Below are 25948 nucleotides of genomic sequence, written 5' to 3' on the forward strand. Positions count from 1 at the left end.
AGCATTATACTAATCTACCAGCTCTCTTGCCCACCACTCGACTGAAGCAAAATCATGAGAGATTAGATGAGCTTTACAACATCTTTTGAAGGTCAGGAGACTTGATCTCTGTTGAATCAAAGGGGGAAGTGATTTCCAGAGTTGAAGACATTGAGACTTTTTTACCACCTCTCCCCAGAATTTTCTGTCTAGAGACTGATAGAGTTCACTACTATGTGGTATCTATGGAAGGCAAGGTGGCCTCCTAGCCAAATACCATTGCAACAAATACAGTCACTTAGAGTTGAATATCACTTGATGTTTTTAGTTATATTGAAGGTTCAGTGCATGTCCTATTTCTACAAATGGTGTTCATTCAATTTAGCCCTTGTCTAGAATGGAAATTTTTTTTGTAATTGAATCTGACATGTGAACGTAAACTGATTATAGTTATATTGGTAAAAACCCCATGTAGTCTCTCATGCCAGTAAGAGCCCACTCTTATATTGGAATAAGAGTGCCCACATGAGGGGTTATCGCTATATAGCTTTATTGGTATAACTGGTAACACTTACTAGTGTAGACATAAAAAGAAAAGGAGTACTTGTGGCAACTTAGAGACTAACAAATTTATTAGAGCATAAGCTTTCGTGAGCTACAGCTCACTTCATCGGATGCATTTGGTGGAAAAAACAGAGGAGAGATTTATATACACACACAGAGAACATGAAACAATGGGTTTATCATACACACTGTAAGGAGAGTGATCACTTAAGATAAGCCATCACCAGCAGCAGGGGGGGGAAAGGAGGAAAACCTTTCATGGTGACAAGCAAGGTAGGCTAATTCCAGCAGTTAACAAGAATATCAGAGGAACAGTGGGGGGAGGGGTGGGGGGGAGAAATACCATGGGGAAATAGTTTTACTTTGTGTAATGACTCATCCATTCCCAGTCTCTATTCAAGCCTAAGTTAATTGTATCCAGTTTGCAAATTAATTCCAATTCAGCAGTCTCTCGTTGGAGTCTGTTTTTGAAGCTTTTTTGTTGAAGTATAGCCACTCTTAGGTCTGTGATCGAGTGACCAGAGAGATTGAAGTGTTCTCCAACTGGTTTTTGAATGTTATAATTCTTGACGTCTGATTTGTGTCCATTCATTCTTTTACGTAGAGACGGTCCAGTTTGGCCAATGTACTTGGCAGAGGGGCATTGCTGGCACATGATGGCATATATCACATTGGTAGATGCGCAGGTGAACGAGCCTCTGATTGTGTGGCTGATGTGATTAGGCCCTATGATGGTATCCCCTGAATAGATATGTGGACAGAGTTGGCAACGAGCTTTGTTGCAAGGATAGGTTCCTGGGTTAGTGGTTCTGTTGTGTGGTGTGTGGTTGCTGGTGAGTATTTGCTTCAGATTGTGGGGCTGTCTGTAAGCAAGGACTGATCTGTCTCCCAAGATCTGTGAGAGTGATGGGTCGTCCTTCAGGATAGGTTGTAGATCCTTGATGATGCGTTGGAGAGGTTTTAGTTGGGGGCTGAAGGTGATGGCTAGTGGCGTTCTGTTATTTTCTTTGTTGGGCCTGTCCTGTAGTAGGTGACTTCTGGGTACTCTTCTGGCTCTGTCAATCTGTTTCTTCACTTCAGCAGGTGGGTATTGTAGTTGTAGGAATGCATGATAGAGATCTTGTAGGTGTTTGTCTCTGTCTGAGGGGTTGGAGCAAATGCGGTTATATCGTAGCGCTTGGCTGTAGACAATGGATTGAGTGGTATGATCTGGATGAAAGCTAGAGGCATGTAGGTAGGAATAGCGGTCAGTAGGTTTCCGATATACTACAGTGCTAATAAGCGATGGTCACATAAACACCACCAAATGCATCTGATGAAGTGAGCTGTAGCTCACGAAAGCTTATGCTCTAATAAATTTGTTAGTCTCTAAGGTGCCACAAGTACTCCTTTTCTATTTCCCCATGGTATTTCTCCTTCCCACCCCACCCCCCACTGTTCCTCTGATATTCTTGTTAACTGCTGGAATTAGCCTACCTTGCTTGTCACCATGAAAGGTTTTCCTCCTTTCCCCCCCTGCTGCTGGTGATGGCTTATCTTAAGTGATCACTCTCCTTACAGTGTGTATGATAAACCCATTGTTTCATGTTCTCTGTGTGTGTGTATATAAATCTCTCCTCTGTTTTTTCCACCAAATGCATCCGATGAAGTGAGCTGTAGCTCACGAAAGCTTATGCTCTAATAAATTTGTTAGTCTCTAAGGTGCCACAAGTACTCCTTTTCTTCTTGTAGAAACATTCCTTGATCTCCCTCGTATAGCATTTGTGTCCTGTAGGTTATTGTTTTGGTCAATATTGTGGGATCCATATTTAGACTAATTGTAATTTATTTTTATTGAGATATTTATTTATAACTTCACATCATAAATACAAAACCAATATAAATAAGTGTTGTGGGAAAACTACAGATGCTAAACATATTACTAACAATCCATAAACTTAAAAGTAAAAATTAAATAAGGTTCTCTGCAAAAGGAATGAATATGTTTCACTTTTCATTTAAATGGAGTTTTATACATGAATTTTGAAAAACTTCTTGATTTATAAATAATTATAATAGGCACTACCACAAGATGGAATCAAATAATTAGCTGAACAGATATGTATAATCTAATTTATTAATAAATTATATCTTACTATTTATTCAATTTATAGAATACCAGATATGTGTAAGAATAAGTGGTCATTAGCTCCATGAATCTTTTAATCAGAAATTACATTTTAAAATGATAATTGATAGATGGTGAGAGTATAAGCCATTAATTTATCAGTGTTAGAAATCGCATGGAATTTGAGGTAGTCAAGTGGTATATAGCCACAGATCTTTTATTTAATCTATAATTTTGTGGGCGTTCATTTCATTTTGACAGGTGGACTGGTAGACCATGTCTTCTCACTGTCCGTAGAAAGGATGTAGTGTTCTTTTCCAGAAAGTGGATATTTTGCAAAGTTGAAACTATGTGCTGAAAGTTAGACCTATCACTTTGTTAGTGTTGATTTCTGAATTTTATCTCAGAATTGATTTCTGAAGTTAAATGGGTGGGCATACCACTAGGACCCCATTTGCTATCAGGAATTTAGTCATTGGAAAAGTTAGAAAGCTGATGTAGGGTAATGAGAAATTCATTTCTGCTGAAAAGGAGTTTGTTGTTAATTTCTACTGACTTCTAATCAATTCCAGAAGTGCTTACAAAAATGCAGCAGATAATCTATGAATGACTGAATATATGCAATTCATTCATAATATATCAATCTGTAATTCCCCACTAAAGACTCTGGTCCAGTGTTTCCCTGTCAAAGTATTTCTAAGGCATCTGTCACCATACTATCTTAATGCCACACAACAATTAAAATACATTAGAGAGAGTTGAGTGTGGACTCTCTTGTCCTTCCTCCCTTCTCTGATGGAGAGAACCCAGTGCTAGAAGGGAGAGTGTGAAGACGTTCAAACTTATTCCTCCTTCCACTTATCTGTTCATACCAAGTCTCCAAAATTTTGCTGGAGGTACAAGCATTTGGCTTTTTGTCTATAGGAATTTTGAATCTGAAGCATTTTGAGGACTCTACTGCTGGTCCCATAAGTTAGCCCTTGTTGGGAAGGGAACTGATCTTTTCTGGGCTACCATCTTTGCCAGGGGCTCTTATTTCTCGTCAGTGAGTGGGGGACCTGGCTGTAAGAGATAAGGTCAGGGATGTGGGGATTGGGCAGTGAGTAGCTGGCATGGTAACCTCAGATGCCCCCTGCCCAAGCATCTGTGATAGATGAGTGTAATTCTGTATGTCTACATTAATATGCAAATCCTTTCTGTTCTGTGAACACTACTTTGATTGTAAAACTGCACTATGCCTTCACTTTGACATGGAAGTCTTGAAACATGCGAAAGATGTCAGGAGAAATTCTTGCACCTAGCACAGGACTAATAATGGAGAGCAATCAAGAGTTGTCAGCCTGGATGGTCTTCCATTCAGATGGAAGTACTCTAGTTCAAGTGGTAGGCGGCAGCCCAGGGGAACCAGTTTTCCTAGTCTGATACTGCAGGTGGGCTGGAACTAACCAGCAAATCACCTGATGAGGACCTTGAAGCCACTGAGAAGGGAACTGGAACTTTATAAAATGGAAAATTCTGCTCTGAGCTGTTTCTCTCACTGGCCATCCTTGGGAGACCAGAGCCAGAAGAGAAGACTGGGTAGGATGGGGAGTGCAGAAGAATCCTGGCCCCCTGGGAAGGCACTAAGATTCAAAGGAGTCTCAGGAGGGGTCAGGAAGCTGAGGGCAGGGTCTTGCATATAAGTGTTCATTTTTCTGTAGATCTGTATAACTTTTGTGTTTTGTCTATGAGGGAAAAGGGTGTAGTTTAGAAGTGCCATTGTAAAATCTGTGTCCCTCTTGCTTTGACTGTCACAAAGTTTCTGAAGGGTGAAACAGTAACCAAGAGTACCTATGGGAGAAGGAGCTCTGGAGAGCATGTGAGAGAGCTATTAAGGAGAGTTGGAGGGTCTGCACTGGTCTTGAGGCTTAGGACAGCTGAGCTGTGTGGGCCCCATTCCAAGAAGGAATAGCAACATTGGAATATGTATGCCAGGACTGCGCTTGAAAGGTCAGATATATAGCCAGTATCTGGATGCTGGTCACATTGTACGTTTAAAAGGATGTGGAATCCAAGGTTTGGTCTAATACAGCAGCCTCCCGTCCCTCTACAAGGAGAAATCAGCCTGGCTACAGCTGCTGTGGTATCCTTGCCACCCCAGTACAACTCTTGAGGCCTCCATGTCCCTACATCCAGTGGTTCCTCAACTCCTGAGATCAGTGCAATGAGTAAGCATGTGGGTGCCTGGGTGCAGTAAGTTACATTGCTGGAGGGATGAGAGAGCAAAGAGGGAAAGGTGGCTTGAGAGGTGTCTTGTCTGCTGTCATTTCTGGCATTGTTTGGTAAGTGAGGGCCAAACCTCTTTGTTAAGTTACTTGAGTTAATTATCTCTTGCTGTTGAAATAGGCAATGGGTTCCAACAAAGAAGGATATTGTGCAGATGGTCCATAAATGTATACTTCATATCAGACATATTAGAAGAGTCAACAGCTGGTAAAATGAAAAGTTCCCACAAAACAAAGTTACAACATAACCAGATGAAAGAGTGGGCCTTCATAAAACCAGTCAGGGAAATCAACTATTCCTCTTGGGATGTTTTCTTCTTACCATTCCATCTTCTTCTACTTCCATCCATACTCCCTGTTGTTGTTTGGTCCTGAGAGAAGCTGGTCCTTACCTCAAAAAGGTAAGTTTGCATTTAGACCCAAACATGGTCAGGATTAGGTTTAGTCTGATGATCTGTGGTAAAGTGTTCCATAGCTAGGTTCCTGCCCCTTGAAAATAGCCTGCCCTATTGATCAAAGAGTCTTGTCATAGATCAGTTTAGTTACATCATCCCTGTGCACCATAGCTGTCTTTGTGGGATAATAGACTTCGAGATAGCCTTGTGCTTTATGGACCTTCTAGGTGCAGACTAGGCCTTTAAATTCAATCTGGAAGTGGATAGGCAGCTAATGGAGTTTGTGGAGCACTAGTGCAATATGTTCACAATGCAGGTTTGTTAAGTATATTGCATTAGCAGGAAGTTATGGAAATTAGTTACATTTTAGCCACAGGTGGAACCAGTGCAGTTAGGTACATCTGTATGTAGCATGAAAATGGACACATGTAAAGAATTGCTACATTGTTCATCAGCCAGCTTTTATTCAGAAAAGCTTGCTATATGAGGACCGTACTGTCCAAGTCTTTCCTTCCTTCCTTCAGTTTTTAAATGTGAAGTTAAGAGGATTTGAGTATAGAACTGGGGTGGTGCCCACATTCACAGCAGAGCACACAGTTTTTATTTCCATCCAGACCCTTGTCTCTATTTCAAAAGCCGATAAAGAGATTTATGGATTTCTTGACACTTTGTTTTCATAAATTGTCTGAAAGTTATGCAAAGGCCCACCCTGAAAAAAGCTGTGCAATGCAAGAGGGCTAGAATCTTTTTGAAGTTGGATTAGCTGTTAGCTAGGCAGGGAGTAACTATTAAATTATAATTGTATAAACTCAGTCTTGGAAACTTGGGCTGATTTTTGTCTTTACTTTTGATTTTAACAGGATTAGCTAACCTGTGGAAATTTGTGTGAGCTATGAATTATGTTCTTTTGAAAATCTGTTAAATTTATATCAATAAGGATGACTCTTCTTTGCTTTTATGTAAAAAAAAAAATACATGTTTGTGTTTGGGAACTACACAGACAATTAGCTTCTTTGAAAGTATTTTAATCCGTATTAAAATGTAACAACAGTTCAGAAATACCACTGTTATCTTCATGTACCATTCAGAAATGATATACACAAAGTTTCTCCCTATTTAATTGGCTCTTTATGCTTATACTAAAATTTTCTTAAAGAATAGCTAATTGTGATTTTTTTAAAATAAATCAGGGATAGCATACTCTGCATAATCTATGTTATGGATATGAGGTATTTTTCCCCTGTCTGGAGGACGACACACATATAATTTTAAAAAATACAACAAAGCTACTATTTGAAAATTTTACATGTTTTAAAAAAAAGTATGCTTTTCTGAAAAAGGAATGGTATAAAATATTTAGTTTTCACACATTGGTTGGTTCGTGGCTAATCAGTAAAATCACCTCTTGCTTCCTTTGTGTGAAAGAGTTGTCTTGTTTCACAGCCTTTCCGTTGAAGGATGTCCAATGAGACAATGTGTATTAGCCAAGATACACTGGACTGCATCAATTGACACATAGTATACGGAACTGTAGTTTAACCATGTATTACTTTGGTTTGTAATGTATTTAAACAGAACAAGGAAATATTTGTTTTAAGTTTCTTGCACTAGTTTGTTGTCAAATAGATTCTAATCATTTGTGGTTTTTGAATTATTAGTGTGCTTTATCTGGTTCTGAGTGTGGTGATCAGGTCTGCAGGTGTAATATATGCAAACTGAAGACAATGAAAAAACTAATGCGGAGAGGGGGAAGGCTGAACAAATGAACCCCCCAAATGTCTTGATTCTATTTATATGGATAATTACTATATATATTGCAAATATAAATGCAGCAGAGATATTTACAGATTATCTTTCTGAATAAATGCTAATATATTAAGGCCTCTGAGCATTCTTGCAGAGAAACTGTGTACCAAGGTAGTTTGGCAAACCCTTGGATCAAAAGAGTCAAGACAGAGAGATATTAATCAAAAAGTTCTGAAGATAAATATTTAAAATGGATAGGTATTAAAATGTTGATTCTGACCCAACCTGGATACCCGCAGAGAAACTAAAATATCTGACGAATACCAGGTAACCATATCCAGCTGTGGTAAATGGTATGAAAAAGCATATGTCCAGCATTCAGTGCCTGAATTTAAGAACTTAATTATACCCAAATTACACTCTGCCATCTTACTTGGTATTGGCCCTTCTTATACATTCAGCATACCTTTCATAATATGAAGGAGAGTCAGAAAACACAGACCTAAGTAAGGGTGAGGAAAAGAAAAGTATGAATCATAAACACTTTTATTCAGTCTTTGATGCATACTTTTTGTGATACAAGCTGATTTATTTCAGGATACAATCCCGGAGGTGATTCAAGCTTTAATATTGAAGGCCTGCTTTTGCAGTAGGAGTAGGTGGCACAAGAGAAAACAGATTCTGCTGTTAGAAGTCAGAGGATCACAAAGCACTTGTCAAAACTCAGTGGTGTGGTTTAAAACCACTTAGAAAACATTCCTAGCTTTTATTAGGTATTTACAGTATTTTTTTCTTTCAAACTGGACAAAAAATATAAAAAGCTACAAGTAGCCAATCAGTTATTGCATGCTAAATGAAAATTGTATGATGGAAGCACTTCATTACTGAAAGTTTCACATGAACTTTTAAATAGTGTTTTGGTCCTTTTAACTAATCAAAACTATATAAATAACAGAGGCACTATTTTATAGATCAGTATTGATCCAGCCTAACGGTTTCCATAAATCTCATATTTACACAGGATCAGGCTAAACAAGCATTGATAATTGCAGTGGTACACTGAATGAGATGGCAGACTAGTTTGGATTCTCCACAGAATATGAAGATAAGGAGCATTTGGTTTAATTCATGCAACATATGTAACTGAAGTGTCTCATTCTGAAGTCTGGGTATAAAAAAACAGCCCTATTGACATGTTGCATATATTGTTCAGTTGTTGAAATGGCCCAGTTAATTTCAAATTTCTATGTTCAACAACACTTCACACACTGAGTTTTCATTTTGTAGTGACTGAAGATTCTCTCTCACCATCCAAGATTTTTCATGCCATTATAGCTGCAAATATGGTAACTGTTCCACACCCACCTTTTCTTCTGTCTCCCAAACTCTTTGGTGCTCTCTGATGAGGAGAATTAAAAACGGTGAGAGTCTGTTTGAACAAAAACAACAAAACAACCTATTAAAGTGATTTGTATGTTAAATATGTGGTGAGATGACTATAGGATTGTAAGGTATCTTTCAGACCTTTCATCCAGTACTGGTAAGATGATGATCCTCATTGCACATAGCTTTTCTTATCTTATGTGAAGGTACTGTTGACTTCTGTTTCATCTTTTCATGCAATATGCTTTATTTCTTTCATTATTACTAAGGACTACATTTTACTTTAAACCTAGATTAAGGTTTTGTTTCTCCCCTTTGAGTCTTTTTTCATGTTTGTGTTGATTTTCCTTTTTTCCCTTTTCCCTCTTGACTCAAGCACCTTTGCTGAATCATCATGAATGAAGGGTGGATTGGCAAGATTAGAAGCAAAAGGAAAGAGTAAGAGCACTGGTTACCAAAAAGTAGTAAGATTATGGGTCTAGGGAAGAGAAGTGACAGAATGTGGCACAGAAGAGAGATTAGGAATGAGAAAGTGAAACTGATAGGAATAAGAAGATGATACTGAGAAACTATGAGAAGGAGGAAAGAGAAGACAGGAAAGGAAAGGGAGGGATGAAAAAGAAAAGGGAAAAGAAGACAGACAAAGACAAAATGAGGAAGAGAGATTCAAATTTATATAATGGAAGGGAAAATAAAAAGAAAAAAGCAAAGGAGATATATAATACTAAATTATGTGCTTAAGTACTGTCTTGTAGATACATGAATGCTTAAATTGTTGCACAAAAATACATATTTAAATATATTTAATATTCAGTAATGATAAACACTCTAGATCAGCAGATGGTATGAAAATATCTGAGTTCTGTTTCTGGCAAGTCTCTATTTACATATCTGTAAAACTGAAATAATATCTTTATGAAGCATTGTTTCTTTCCATGCTAGAAAATTTTTGCTACAATCTGTTCAGATACCAGATACTGTTTTGCTACATTGGGTTCAGCTTTGCTAGTGGTAGCAACTATGGCAGTGCTGTGTATACAGGGCTCCAAGCAGCTGCCGGTGTTAAAGCACTGGTTCATTTTCTAACCATGTTCAGTCTATCTTAAAATGGCAGATGAGGCTGGTGTCTTGTGTACCATAACTCCTGCTATTACCACCATTGGTGCAAGTGAAATGATAGTAGCAACCGTGGGAAATTTTAAGTAAAAATTTTCTAGTGTGGAAAAGCCATTTCATCTAAAGACTCGGAAGATGATTATTTTTCAAACTATCGCCAGATGCAATCTAAATAATAATAAATATATAGGTCTCCATTGGCTGAAAAGCTAGTGCATTAAACGTTATTTTTAAATACTGATTTTATTAAATGACTTACTTGGGTATTTTAAAGTATTGGCTTAACAGTAAGCTAACATAAAGCTGCAGTGTTGCAGTAAAGTGCATTGATTAATGTTTTGCTTTACACTGTAATAAAATACACCTCAATGCAGAAGGCCAGCATGATGTCTGTGCCTCATTTAAGTCCTATTTAGGGGGACTAAAGTGGTATACAGGCCTTGTTCTCTCTCTCTGTACATCAGTGAATTTCACCTATACGTAAGAACAAGTCTTACAGTGTATGCTCTTATACTACTGTTTTTAATCTTCTCCCTAACAGCAACATGTTTCATAAAACAAATAAATTAAATTGGTTGAAGAGCTATGTAGATTTGTTCAGTACTGTTTTCATTCTTATTTAATAAACTAATGCAGATCAATTTTGCTTACTTGTTTAAGCTAACAGTCTTAGTCTTAGTTTATTTTAACTTGAATGGAAAAATTTTGGCAATCCTTTTCTGGAATAGTTTCCCTTAGTATTATTTCCAAAAAGTAGGGTTTTTTTTTAAATTGCTCTTAATGTTAAGGGTTAATGGGGGGGGGGGGTTGTTTTTGTTTTTTTGTAAGGGGTAAATCATGTTCTGATAGTTTATAAGGGTTCTCTCATAAAAAGTAAACTTCTTTAGTTGACTGGAGCCTAAGCTGCTTAAAAGCTAATACCAAAATCAAACAACATGCCCTTTCCAAAGTCTAATAAAATGGGTCATAAAGGGATTATAATATTGGAACTAGCATAAGGTGTAACTCAGAGAGTTTAATTTAGTGTAACTTCTCTATCTGAAAGGTTGTGCATTATAGGACTGATAATTTTTAACACCTACACTGTAAGCCCATATAAACATTGACTGAATAAAAAGAGGGAGGGATAAGTTCTTGAATACAGTTTGAGACTGGAAGCTAGGATCACTTGGTCTCATTTTGATCTCATTTACACTGATGTAAATCAAAAGTAATTGTTGTCAATGGTGTTAGATTGGTGAAAAGTTGTTGTGAGATCAGAATTAAGCTTTCTGAGATCTAAATTCCAGCTCTGATAACAATTCGCTGAGCAAGCCATTTAAACTCTGTCTCAGTTTAGCCTCTGTAAAATATAATATATAGGTTCATGCGTGTCTGTTTCTCCTCACAAACACTGTCGTTGCTGAAGATGTCTGACTATGTTGCCCTCTGGTGGCTGCAGCTCATGGAGCTCTGAAGAAGAAACAGTAGGAGAGATGGAGAGAGAAGAGAATCGAGAGAAGGAAGGAGAAAGAGAAGAAATGAAGAGGGGGCAGTGGTAGAAGAGGATGAAGAAGGAGTCACATGATTATATGAAATGTTCAGCTTTCATTTTAAAACAGTCAATTCCTAGTCCTCATGGTTGTGGAGAAAAGTTTGAAAATATGAACCTCAATGGATCAGGAAGCAGACAAAAAGATGCCAATAGTTGTTATAAAATCTGAGGAGTTTTAAACCAATCTCATGATTTACAGTGTGCCCTGACTTACAATTTTTGAAACTTTGCGATTGACAATATTGTACATGTAATGTCACAGTCCCACTAACCTGTGACTTTTTCACAGGTATGTGCTAGTGGGGATAATACTCACTGACTTTTCTCAGTATGTTAGGATTCTTCATAATCAGCTGAAGTATAGACCAAAAAATATAGAGAATAACAAGTGCTGCAGTGAGAGCAAAATCTAAAATGAATGTTAGCAGCATGTTTTGTTTAGTGTGCTTCTTGTCAGCTGTTAAACAGATGCCTTTCGGGAAGCATGAAGATGTCAATTTGAGAAAAACAATTTTACAAGCATGAATTAGCTACATTTAATTTTGTGGATGCTTAGCATAAGTCTTCATGTCTCTTTAATGGCTCCCACTGGTACTTGTTTCTTTATAGATTGATTTGGTTTGTTTTTTGTCCAAATAAGTTCCTCTAATACAGTTAAATTATAAAAAGAATCTGCCCAAGTTCCTGTTTGCATTGTTTAAGAGCATTTTAATAGCTGCTTGGGCGTTTCAGGAAATAATGAAAAAAGTACGCATGAGACAAGGTTAATTTTTTATGCCTGATGATGAACCATTTTACAAAGCTTAGCTTAACAGAGATCAGGTTGACTAATAGGATCAAAAGGAATGGCATGTAAGTTTAAAAATTAGAAAAACATTCTCATGTTGTTCAGTTGTCCCTCTTGACCTTTTTATTATTGACCCACATATTCAAAAATCATGATTTGTAGTTTGTTTTTCCCCTTGGTTGTCTAAAAATATTACTTAGTTTGACTGTAAAAAATAATAATAAACAGATACTATAACACTACATGCTTTAAGGTTTTTCCTCTAGCTTAACTTTTTGACAGGACATGTTATATGTTTTCCAGCAAGATGTGTTAAGTCCTCTGTTGTATTCCTTGTTTGTGATGTTGAAACAAATTTAAACATGTACAGACTAAGGCCCTGATCCAACAAACATTTGTGCATGAGTCACTTTATGTACATTAATAGTTCTGTAGAAGTCAATGGGAATATTTAAGTGTGTAAGTTACTCATGTGTTTGCGGAATCAGGGCCTAAGCATTCTAGTTGGTGTGTACCTACTAGGTAGGCATCTACCTTTATGTCTAATGAGACAGCTGGCAACAAGTGATGGCCTTTCTGTTGAAGTTGTATAGAACGCTGGGTTTGTATAGAACACTGGGTTTTTTCTTCTAAGTATCTATTTCACTTTTATGAGGTGGTGAAGGCTTAGATACACAATGACCATGTAAGGTGTCCAGTGAGCAAAAACTAAAAGAAGCCAAACAATTTTGATTGTCAAGCCAGTCTAAAGGAGATTCATGTTACTGTCTTTCTCCATTTAGTGGGGGACTTTTAAGAGTGTTTAAAGCTGGAGAAAAGTGTGTGTTTGTGTGATAGAGAGCAAGAGATCAAGACATTTCAGAAGAAGCAGGCATTGACTTTTGTTCTGTTACTGACAGATAAGGACTTGTCTACATGTTGGGATAATGTGCTCTATGAGGGGTGTGATTTCTAAAGCACGCTTATGTGTTGCATGTTAATTGGTCCCTGTAGACACTGCTGGTGCACTTTAGTGCTGTTTGAAACAGTACTATGTTAAAGCGCACTAGGAAACCTGTAGTGCATACCAACAGGGCCTACATGGATCAATTAATGCATGTTTGTGCACTTTAGAAATGATATCCCCATAGAGCTCATTACCCCACGGTATAGACAAGCCCTCTGTCTTTGCAGGACTTCAGAGTGTTTTAGTTTCACAGTGCATAATAAACTGCTATTCAGAAAAAGCATTCTTCAGAGCTTTTTGGATCATTCTGTCAGTGACTGGGTACTTCAATCCAACAATTTACTTATATTAAGAAAAAGTATTTCCTAGAAGGCAGGTTGATACTTTTATTCATAACATAATTTTCTGTCTGCATGAAAAAGGCATATTGCAGTACAGAGTTAATTTTATAAAATGGCAAAACATTGGTAGATATTTTGGAAGATCATGTTTATTTTATGTTTCTGGATGTAAATAAAATTATCTCCCTTTATACAAAAATGACTTCTCCTTTCTGTATAATGTTTTTGTTCCGAGAGTATATGATGAGAGGCAGAAGAGTAATAAAAGTAAAGTCTCTCAGTGAATATTACTGTTTTTATTTATTCACTTATTTTCCACTTTGACCATCGTAATAAAACAATCCAAAAAATGTTTTATGACACCATTGAGCTGTTGAAACTCCAATGTTGAAAAATGAAAGATTTAACTTGTTTAAACAGTTAGGGTGGCAACCATTAGCCTAACTCTGCTCCTGTTAAAATCAATGGGAGTTTTACCATGGATTTGAAAGCAAGTTGCTAGCCAATACTAAGCACTTCTTTGCCGTAGTCCACCAATACCTCCTTCTTCAGTGTATGTAGTGTAAAGGAAGCTGAATCAGAAAATTCCCTGAAAGGGGCTAGCAACAAGGAGTAGCAAGGGGAAAAGCATATACCAAAGATTCATGGTATGTTTTATTGTAATACAAATGCTCTTTTTCGCCAGGAAGTTTGGCCAGCGAAGTATTTGTTTTGGGGCGGTATAAAATGGTATTTTTTCTGGGTAATCCTGATATTTTCCCCTCCAAAAATATATGTCTGATTTTTTTTTTATATCCTGCATCCAGTGTTACCCATGAAAGTGTTTAATAAATTATTACATTAATGCAAAAAAACTCTGTAGGGTTATAATTGCTTCCATTTAGCATCCTAGGAGGAATATTCTGAAAATTCATCTATTTCACCAGTTAATTTTATTACATTCTTAAGGCAAAGCCCACACTGCAATCAGTAAAGGCTTTTTGGTAATTTGTGTCTGGCTTTGACTTTTATAAGTATGAACTCTTGTAGTTCCAAAGTTACACTATATTCCTGTCCTGTTCTGGGATATTCTTACTACTGCCAAGCTCAGCAGAATTTATAACTTTTTCTGATCCTGGACATTTGGTCCAGATATAAGCTTTTCCTCTTGCATTTTTCCAGTCTATTTTGTATATTTATAGGCCTCTAAAATTACATTAAAAATGTCAAACCAAATTGTTTTTAGCACTGATGTGTGTCAGACTTCGAGGTCTGGACGTGACTCAGAAATGCATAGTTTTCAAATGTAGATTTTCTTTCCTTCCTATGGTATCATTCCTTTAGCAACAAAGAGGTAGATGTTTCTCAAGGTCAAGAGACAGGTATATTGCTGGCTAGTAATATCACTTCATACATCAGTGTAAGCTTCTCCGATCATATAATCACCCATGTCCCATTCCAAACTCTCCATTTGATTTTCTCAATACCCGGCAATTTTACTCACTGTGGTGAGCAGTTACTCATGTGAGTAAGAGAGTTGTTACAAATTTCAAAATATGTAATCTGATACTAATAAGGGACATGATTGCAGAGCTCTCCTTTTTAATATGTCGTCAACATGGACAGCCAGGGATGAATCATAGACTCATAGAAATGAAGGACTAGAAGGGACATTGAGAGGTCATCAAGTCCAGCCCCTGGCACTGAGCAGGACCAAGTAAACCTGGACTATCCCTGACAGATGTGTTTGTTCAGCCTGTTCTTAAAAACCTGAAGGGATGAACTACCCTTATAGTTACAAAGTTTTTCCTAATATATAATCTAAATCTTCCTCGCTGCAGAAAAATCCCATTACCTCTTGTCCTACCTTGATCCTTGTTCTCTTTATAACAGCCCTTAACATATTTGAAGACTCTTATCCGATCCCCCTCAGGCATCTCAAGACTAAACATGCCCCTTTTTTTAAATTTTCCTCAGAGGTCAGGTTTTCTAAATCTGTTAGCATTTTTCTTGCTCTCCTTTGGAATCTCCAATTTGTCCACAGCTTTCCTTTTCTGTGGAGCCCAGAATTGTTACAGAACTCCAGGAGACTCCCCAGAATATTAGACTTTTTGCAACTGCATCACATTGTTGACTCATCCTCAATTTGTGATCCATTATAACCCCAAGATCCTTTACAGCAGTACTGCTGCCTAGCCAGTTATTCCTGTTTTTGTAGTTGTGCATTTGATTTTTCCTTCTTAAGTGAAGTGCTTTATACTTGTTATTGAATTTCATCTTGTAGAATTCAGGCCAATTCTCCAATTTTGTCAGGGTTGTTTTGAATTCTAATTCTATGTCCAAAGTGCTTGCAACCCCTCCCAGCTCTCCACTCCATTATCCAAGTCATTAATGAAAATATAAAATAGTACCAAAGCCAGCACTGACCTCCAAGGAACCCGAGTAGATACGCCCTCCTAGTTTGACAATAAACCATTGATAGCTACTCTTTGAGTACGCAAAAAGAAAAGGAGTACTTGTGGCACCTTAGAGACTAACAGATTTATTTGAGCATAAGCTTTCGTGAGCTACAGTGGATGAATTCACTGGATGCATCCGATGAAGTGAGCTGTAGCTCATGAAAGCTTATGCTCAAATAAATTTGTTAGTCTCTAAGGTGCCACAAGTCCTCCTTTTATTTTTGCGAATACAGACTAACACGGCTGGTACTCTGAAACCTGTCTTTGAGTACGGTCTTTCGACCAGTTGTGCACTCACCTTATAGTAATTTCATCTAGACCACATTTCCCTAGTTTGCTTATTAGAGTATCATGTGTGACTGTATCAAAAGCCTTACTAAAATCAAGATATATCTTATAAAGCAATACAACAGTAATATAATTACACATAAAAAAAGCAACATACTGCCAAAATCATTAAGGACTACGCTGTGCCTTTTAGGCACAGCCCTGCATTGGGAGTCAGTACAGAGTTGCACTGCCCCAAAGGGTAAATGGCAGGTTGAGGTAATTTGTCTGCCTCTGATAGACTCTCACCCGCTCTGTGGATCCAGAAATGGCTTAGCCCTGAGACTCATAAAATACTTCTGAAGGACAGATTTTTTGCTTTTGGAATGGACTAGGTTTTTGTACCAAGTGGTAGATACTTAAATTAAAATCCAGACAGTGGATGCTGCCAACCTTTTGACATGGGTATTTGCCTTCTTCCCCCATCTCTGGGTATATGTGCACAGACAGTTGTATAACACACGCAATTGTTGCACACTCTGCTGTATTATCACTGTAGTCAGCATTTTTATCAGGAGCAAAGTGTAAATGTTTCTAATTAAGTGCAGCTTAATGTACTTTTTTGCCTCCTTTTTTATAACCATACCAAAGGAAGTATTTTTGTGTAAATAGGAAAACAAATTTATAGATGCCCCTCACAGTACTTCTGCAAATTTATGTACACTGGATATGAAGTTCATTGCAGTCAAAGGAAGAATATGTACATGAGTAATACATACTTAGCATCAAATCTACTCAAAAAATCATAGCAAGGACGTTCTTCTTGTTGCATTTAGCTAACTGATAGATGGACTTTCTTTAATTGTTGAAGTTAGCTAAACATTCTGTTAAAGTGGTATTTCTTCTGATCAAGAAGCATATTTATTTACAGCTAAATGTCAGCAGCGCTGTCAGTTTTCATCAGCTACCTGGCAAAATCACCTAATGAATTATGCTTTGTTTAATTATTTCATGGAAATTACTATAAGGGGTATTGAATTGTGGATGTGGCTTGAAATGACAAATGGTGTGTTTGTAGAAACTACTGACAGGTATGGGTAGCCATGACTTCAACTGTTGTGAGGTAAAATCTTCAAGGTGAAAGAGACACGGTTGTGTGTTAGAGAATAATTAGATGTACAGTTTTACCAGTATCAAGTGTCAAAAAATCATGAGTTGGGCTTCAAAAATCATGCAATTTACAAACTATGTAAATTTGGAGTTCTTTTTATTTGCTTTCTGGTTTCTGAGACTTTAGGATACACTGGAGTCATGTTTTCAAGCTTTTCTCCATAAAACTGAGATACCCATGTAATCACGAGTCCAAAAGCTGTTGTGAGACTTGAGGTAAAATTGTGAGAGCAGCAACACTGCAAGTATAGTATGTCATTCAGTGAAAATGATTTCAAAAGTAAAATTAAAGAGGGTTAAGCTCTCAAATATATAATTAGTGAAATTTACCTACTCAAGAAAACAAAAGTGATATTGAACCAAAGTATATATGGAAAAATCTGAAAATATTTTTGGGGCACTGAGTGACTTTTTACATGGCCTCAAATGTTGCAAAAAGGTGAGGTCAAATTGTTAGTTTTCCAGCATGCTAAACTGTACTAATTCTCTGAGGCAAACCAAGAGGCCCTTTAAGGCTGTGAAGACTTTTTTATTCCTCATCACAGGATCTGGATTAATAACAATGTTCAGCTTATGAATCCAAAAGAATTATTTTTGTTGTGTCCACAAATGAAAAAGAAAAATAGAGCCTGCTGGGCATGTATGGCAGTCTGTCTGCAGAGTTTTACAAAAGAGAAAAATGTTTTACTTTGGTGTTGCAATGTACTGTGAGAAAAGGTCACATTCTTCAAGAAGGTTTTACTGTGTAGGAGTAAACTTCAAAGAAAAAAGTGTCAGGAGACTGTCTTATTGGGCTCTAAGAAACATATACATTGCTTACTTCTAGTTTCTATGAAGACTAATAAAGAATAGATGAATAGGAGTATTTAGACATGCATGATTTAATTCAATTAATTGTCTGTTGTACTCAGGGAAAGACTGGTATTTCATTAGGCAACCATTTTAACATTCTATACAGGTTAAACCATAGTTTTCTGGATTTTTGTATCAACAGTTCAGCTAGCCGGGTCAAAATAGGAAAAAAGACCTGTTGTGTTTCTGGAGTTTGGGTTTTGAATCCTAAAAGGCAAGTCATGTGTGTGTTATTCATGATCATTTTTAGAAAGTGTAGTTGAGTCTGTCTTTGTTACATAACAACATAAGAACAGTCATACTGGGTCAGACCAAAGGTTCATCTAGCTTAGTATCCTTTCTTCTGACAATGGTTAATGCCAGGTGCTTCAAAGGGAATGAACAGAACAGGGCAATTATCAAGTGATCCATCATCCCTTGTCATTTAGTCCCAGCATCTGGCAGTCACAGAAATAGGAAAAATATTCTTTAATATATTTTTGGAGGTTGTCTTTTTACCTTTTGACTTCCTATCAAGAAGTGCCAAATGTTAGAATATGTCATTGAGGTATGATGTCACATAGGAATGATTTTAAAAAGCACAACAATATGTTCCTAACACAGAAGTGTAATTTATGGTTTTTTATCTTTCTCTATACATAATTAAATTAAATTGTGTGAGGTGATTTATTGTTTTAGGCAAAAAAAAAAATGAAAAAAATGTAATCAAATGCCCAGATTGTTGGATGAAATGTTATGCCTGGCACTAATTCTCGTGTTACAAATTGGAGCTACCACTTTTGATCAGAATGTGCAGAATTTCTTTGCATTTTTCTGACTTTGGAGCAAAAATGCTTGTTTTTTTAAAAAAATCTCTTCCTTAACTTTGAAAGTAAGGCCCCTGATCTGCAGGAAATCCAAGACAGTGCCTGAATGACAATAAAAATACTTTATATTTTTTATATTTAACTTTCTGGGAAGCCAGGCTGGGAAAAAGAAAAATTACCCAAGGAGGGTAAATTACATGCCAGGGGACTACTTGAGGACCTTTCATCAAAAGCAGCACTTTCTCAGATTGATTGTTTTGGAAAACCAAGAAAATTGGTTCTAGCCAAGACAGGAATGGATCGTAAAGCCATTTTCTTTCATTAGTGTGTTACGGAGTTTCAGGTATCAGTACCGACCAAAAAAAGAAATAAACATTCAACTTTTTGAAATTAGTCACAGTTCTCAAAATACTACTCTCTCTACTTCAGTAAGTAATTTTTGAACTCTTCTTTTCCTTTCTAGGCAGCTTCAAGTTATTTATAAACTCTGAAAGAATACTTTTAACACAGAATATTTTTATTTAGCATAGATGAATACTGTAAGCATCTCAATATTATTGCTTACTGTAGCATCTTCTACAGCTTTTTTCTGTTTTCTTTGCATAGATGGCATAGAATGTGCTACTGTAAGAAGTCGATCTTTTATATTTTAGTTGGAAAATAAGAACTAGATTATGATACTCTTTTACCACAAGTAGATCCATTGACTTTACTTACCATGAGAAAAGATATCACAATCTGGCCTTAAAGTTGTATCATTTAATTACAAAGACATTGCCCCAATTCGGTAGGGGAAAGATGCTCCTGTGGATGCAGTGATCAGGAAGCTTACATTTTCTTTGGAAACATGCTAGAAGTCATTATTTGGTACTTTGCTCTTGTAGTAAGATATCCCTAAAACTATATTCCCTTAATTCTGAGCAGAAGCTTATTTTTTGTAGACTAGACAAGCAAGGAATATTGCAGAAAAATAGAGACAGATCTGTTCAGTGGTTCAAGTCCAAATAAAGCCTGCAGTTTATAAGCAATATCTAGTGCACACATCCATAATGCAAAGCTCAAAGAAGGCCCTGTATTTATATTTCTGAGGATGTAGAACAAAGTAATCACACATGTGATGTGCATGAAAATTTAATGAGAAGAAAAAAGAAGGAAGAGTTGTCTATGTACTTTTTCTTCTTACCTCAAAGATTAGCTTATGAATGACACTTTCACTACTAGAAATGTCTACAACTCTGAATATTTTTGAGTGAAGAAGAGGGATGTTATGGACTTTTTCTTTATCTGAACAAATAATAAGGTCCCTCAACACTTCGTTAGTTTCGCTGATACAAAGAGCATGTCTGGAATATATAAATGTTAGCCAAACAAATTCATTCCATCTCAAGAAGCTATTTCATGGCTTTTATCAAATACTGTTGAAAGAAGCGAGGTTTTAGCTTTCTTTTATATGGAGGTAGGACATTCCAGTTGTTCTACAGACAGCTACGAGTAACATCTTATTCTACAAATAGTCATTTAAATAAATGGCTACTACTTGTAGTGTAAGGTGGTACTCAGCATGAGTGAGAGTATCACAATCTAAGACAAGGTGCTTAAAGACCATGCGTAATTTTATCCTGTAAAATCTCTGATCTGAGTCAAAGCTCAGTTTCTGAGTCTGAGTCACTGGGTAAAAATACACTTCAAGGTAGAGTTGGAGGGTTTGATTACTATATAATAACAATTCACTTCAGTTTGTAATTGTTGGTGCGCAAAGCCACGTGGGTGCCTTAATAGGAACAACATGAATGCATAGTTCCATAATGTGCTAAAGAAATACGTTGAACAATTTAAAAATATTTAGGCCAAAATTTTTAAATCTGCCAAATGTGATTTGTTGTCTAAATTGTCTAGACACCTTTGAAAATCTCATAATTAATTGTTAGGATTTCCACTATAATTTTCTTATAACTATTTAGAAAGTTAGAAATATTGTGGAATAATTATTAAAAATTAGTCAACATCAATTTATTTCCTTTGTTGTCATCCTCAGGAAAGATGTCCATTGATCGTGCTCTGAGGAAACAACAGCAATTGAACAATCTGGTGTACATGGTGACAAAATTATCTAAACCGGGAGATGTGATTGTGGATTTTTGCAGTGGAGGGGTAATGTATGTTCTCTGTATAAAATACAACTTTATTGTTTTTTTTAATCTTTTGCAATTCCGATAGGATATGACTACAAAACAGAGTCTCATGGAGGATGGAACTTTCAGGGGAGTCAGGGACCAGCCTACCTGTGACAGGCTCTCCTGTAAGGGAGAACAAGCCAGTTCTGACCGACCTGCAAATAATTAAATTGCTAGGCAGCTGTCTGGCAGCTAATTAGTTAACAAGCCTGATAAAAAAAATTACCAGGGTCCTGTTAAGGTGGATGCTAGAGGCTGGAAGCTCCTGAGGAGAGGAGCTCCCATGAGAGCTCAGTAGGCTGGAGTAAGGAGCCTGGAAAGTGTGCTCCTAGAGAGAGGAGCTGGCTGAGCAGCAGCACAAAAGCCTGGGCTGCTCAAATAGCTGTAGAAAGCAGCTTCAGGTGAGTGCTGCAAGGAATAAAGGAATAAAGAGACTGAACTGAACCCAGCCCCAGGAAGGAAGGCTGAGGTTTCTGACTTGAGGAGAGTGAAGAGCGTTGAGTGACAGCCTGAGGCTGGAGCGGAGAGAAGGAAGAGACTTTATTTTGGGGGTATATTTGGACTCAATGAGGACTTTGATCTGAGTTGAATTATTTAAAGAGTACAGAAGTGGGTTAACTGAGGAAGGGTGTCTACATAGCCACCCTGAGAGCTTGAGGGGGTGGCTCTTGAGGATGACATAGGGAAAAGGTACGAACTTTGGAATCTGAGCTGATTTTACAAAGACTCTATCACTGTTGAAGGGGATCATTTTGAAAGGGGTCAGCTGCATAGGGTTTGAAAAGTGACTCGTGTTTTTTTGGTTTTCACAGGGCCATGTTGGAATTATTCTTGCTCACACGTTGCCATCATGCCAGGTAAAGTCCCAATAAAAATATATGGACGATGCAATCTTCCAGACTTTGATAATTCACAACTTTTTTTTTAAAAAAAAATTCCATTAGATGGAAACCACAAAGACTGCTAACAGTGATGATCTAGAGACTTTATTTATACTCTAGTTTGAGGCTCTGAATTTGTGCATATATCAATATTAGGTGTACTACAGAATTGTGCTGTGTGTGTCACCCATGAAAAAGATAGTTTCGAAGAATCAGCTTTCAAAAGATGCTAGAAACAGTGCCAAGTCCTCAGGGCCTGATCATCTCATTGGTGTGCAAGCCATTTAAGTACAAGCTTAACTTGTAGCAGCACATGGCTAATTGTATCCCTATTCAGCAAAGCACTTAAGTACATGTTTAAGTTCTCTGCTGAATTGAAGTGTTGAATTGAAGGCTTCCTGGAAGAACCACTGGCCCACATTTTTGACCAATCCTAAAGTCATTTTGTGGGAAATAGTCTAACTCCCCAATTTACATATGCTCATGACAGCAAAAAAAGGTAAGCACTGCCTTTCCCTTTGAAGGCAGCTCTGTCCTAAGTCTCGAGAGAACGTTTCCTGCATTGTGCTTGAGGCTTCAAGTGAACCTTGGAACCAACCAAGGGTTGGTTCACTTCCAGCCACTTGCAGCATGAACGGTAGGGTTCAGATAACAAATGGCATTGGGAACTAAAACCTGTAATTGCTCACCAGCCCCATTTCCTCAAACTTGTGTGGAGATTAGATGCAGCCTATACTTATGGCCCTTTGTTTTTGGTTTTTATTTATTTTTTCCCAGGAATTTATCGGTGTTTTATTACTACAACAACAAAAACAGATGAAAATCAGTGCAAAAAACTATTAGTAATTTTTCTGGGCAAATAGGGTCTATTTTGGTGGATGGAAGGATGGGGGGAAGTATTCAATAGATTAATGCTTTGATGAATGTAATCCAGTGTGATTTGCTGCAGAACTAAAACAGAACTCAAAACACAATGCCACCTCTGAGTTTAAGAAAACAATACATCTCTAATCCCCAAATAAAACTTTTCATTTGAATAAACAATTTACTGTTGTAGACTTAGACTGTTAGCCTATAAATATTTACATTTAATAACTGGGCCACAACATTTGTAGCACATACACCCAACTTCATTCCTTTTCTCCTGTTTTTGTTTTTTTAAAACTTTTGAATACTTCCTTGTGTTCTGAAACATATTCTGATACAGATCTTTGTTTTCTTCCTGTAATTCGTGTGTTAAATCTTTAAACAGTTATATGCTGAAAGCTTGAAAAGTGTACATGGTAAGCTTGAGATTCATCAGTATGTTCAGATACGCACGCACTTCAGAGCTTGTGTGCGTGCCTGTTTGTTTATTGTGTGTATCTTCTAGACTAATACATATAGCCTTACTTCAACAGGCAACTTTGCATATGCACAGACAAATGTATTATCATAATGTATATATCTCATGCAAAGTATTATATTTTCCTAAGAAAACAAGTTATTTTTATATATTTGAATGATACAAAAGTAGAGTGAAAATTGGAAAAAAATGAATAATACTTTTTGTAAAACCCAGGATTTTTTCAGTAAAAATCAGTTTAAACTGAAAACGAAGGGGCTTACTTATACTATATGTGATAGCTGTTATAAATCCCTTCAAGGTTTATTCCTTTTCTAAGAGCTAAGTATTAATACTAGTAGTAATATGTACTGTTCTAACAGGGCCCTAACTCAGAGTAGTCATCATGCCCAGTGAAGGAATAGTACACAGATTACATTGAGAATATCTGCTTTAAAAAGTGATTGAGTTAGGGAGGCTACATCAAAAGAACAAAATGACACCTTCTGTCTTGATATATGGTATAGACAAAGCAGAACTATGAGTTACAGAACTGAAGATAAAATTAAGCTACCTCTGGAAAGCAGTTGCCAGTGAAACTTTTTAATCAGATAATTACTAATTGCAAAGTCCACCCATTTTATACAGTTCTCAGTATTTTTATGCACAAAACATAGTATTGTGAATATTAAGCATGTTGTGATATGCTTTTTTCATATATATGTTTTATGGTTGTGAAAGGGGTAAACCAACAATGTTTGAAACTGCAGTACTGTATCCACAAGAACTTTACAGGGCCACAAATAATCCCTATCAACTCTGACCTAATTAAAAGCACTGATTTTTAGAGAGAGACGGTTCTGTATTCTAATGTCAAACTTAGTGCAGGAGACAAGGAGGAGCTAGTGAAATTATATCATATCGTCTTATTAAACATGTTTCTGTAATATATTTGTGCAAAAAAAAATATTACTCACACTCACAAAAACAAACCCCTACCAGCATATAGTACCTTTAGTTTCTAACATGCAAATGTTAGAATTTAAAAGTTTGGTTAGTTCCAAATAGATGTGAGACTTGACAGCAAAAAGAAAAATTCTGTTCAGAAAAACAGAACATATCTGTCAGTCCTTTGGTACTGGCAGATATTGAGTGCCTTCCATCTATTTCACTAGCATATCACTTTCGGGGAGATCTCATCACCAGTCTCAAGAAATTAAGTAAAGATTTTACACCAGAATATTGGGGTACTGTATAGGGAGTATCATTTTATTTTGATTTTAGAGCAATATTGCCGACTTATTTTCCTGTATATGAAATCCAGGTGGTGCTGATAGAAAATAAGGAGTTGTCATTGGTACGTGCTAAAGACAGAAGTGATGAATTAGGATTACACAATATTTGGTTCATTCAAGCAAACCTGGACTATTTTAAAGGAACTTTTAACATTGGGGTAAGTGATTGATTTTTCAACGTTAGAGTCTACTGATTATTAAGAAAAAATGTTTCTTTCTGTAGGTGATTAAGTATACTTACAAACAATTCCAGTACTTGGGAATATGAAGCCGGGCATTTCTGATTCTATACAAACTTTTTTTCTATCAGCAGGAAATCAACTTTGAATTTATTACAGTTAGGAGATAAAGTAATATTATCCCTCTGCTCTTAATTGTTTGTTGAGTGATCACACTATTTTCTGCAATGTGCAAAATACAGATGAGGAAGATATTCTTGTTCCAAAGAGTTTGGTGTCTAAGAAAAGCATTAAAGTATATTAGCATTGTGTGATTATATGGTGGAGATGTATTGTGATGTAGCAGGGTAAGTATTTGTTTGTTTTTTAATTAATCATAGCACTTAAAGATTAGAGCGGTTCATTAAAGAACTACTTTTTTGAGGAAGGATTTGAAGATGGAAAAGCAATATTCACTGCACCGGGACTTGAGGTGGTATGAAAGGTGCAGCATGGAAGATGGTGTAAAAAAGTTACCTTTATATATGGTGATGTGAACTTTAGAAATATTTTCAATAGAGAGAATTCAGAGAAGCATGCAAAGGGGTAGTCAAGTATAAGGTGTTCGCAGAGCAAAGGGAGCAGAGGAGTGGGAATATTAAGGCAAGATCCGAATGGAGATATGAAAGGCCTCAAAGGTCAAGATCATTAAATAACTTAAATTTGATGCAAAGTTGAGAAGGAACAAGTAGATATGTATCAGAGTGAGTGAGAGGGGAAAGGTTGCATTTAAAGGCTCAGACTTTATAGCCAGGCTGGAATACTCCTAGTTTTCAGTGTTCTGACTGCCATACAAGTCACCCATTTTGCAGGCCAGTCCGGCTACAGCTTAGGCTGCTTACTTAACTGCAAGTTTGTGGTTCATATGGCTCAGTGGCACATCCTCAGTGCTCTGCAGTGTTTTTGTTGTTTTTTTTTCTTTAATCTTGGAATTCAGGAATAAGTATGAAGGGTTGATTATTTAGGCCCATTCATTTCCAGCTGTACAGCTAAACTATTTGTGCTATGGTAAATCACAGAAATCTCACGCTGGGAGCCCAAGATGTTTTTCCAAAAGCCAGAATCTCCTTTATAATTTACTTCAATCCAGAACTTATACACAAAACACGCAATTGTAGTTCATCATTTAAATTAATCACTAGGTTTTGCATTCAATGTAATCTCTGTTCAGTTTTTCTGTTATTGAGATTAAGGCTAAATTAAATGTTCCTATGAGAGTTGTACTTTATAGGAGTATGTGTTATACTTCTGAGTTTTGTGACTAGAGGAATTTTACAGGGTATGTCACAAGACCTTCAGCTGAAAATTATTCAAGTCCTGGTCTTTGTTCATGTTTCAGTGACTTGATTATGTAAGTTATT

At 36.8% G+C, this 25948-nt stretch overlaps 1 protein-coding gene across 10 annotated transcripts in view; it reads left to right on the top strand.

Moving 5' to 3' along the window:
* Positions 1–25948, top strand: part of GSTCD (glutathione S-transferase C-terminal domain containing) — a 155036-nt gene that overhangs the window by 102820 nt on the left and 26268 nt on the right. For all 10 annotated transcript variants that reach the window (XR_006280934.1, XM_043513481.1, XM_043513479.1 and 7 more), the window contains 3 exons: positions 20731–20846; positions 21682–21726; positions 24399–24527. Coding sequence is in view for 9 of the 10 variants with exons in the window: in XM_043513481.1 (XP_043369416.1) it covers positions 20731–20846; positions 21682–21726; positions 24399–24527 (290 nt within the window). In the remaining variant the exon portion in view is untranslated. The remainder of the gene's footprint in view (positions 1–20730; positions 20847–21681; positions 21727–24398; positions 24528–25948) is intronic.

Source organism: Dermochelys coriacea, chromosome 4 (assembly GCF_009764565.3).
Source record: "Dermochelys coriacea isolate rDerCor1 chromosome 4, rDerCor1.pri.v4, whole genome shotgun sequence".
In the NCBI taxonomy this organism is placed as follows: domain Eukaryota; kingdom Metazoa; phylum Chordata; order Testudines; family Dermochelyidae; genus Dermochelys; species Dermochelys coriacea.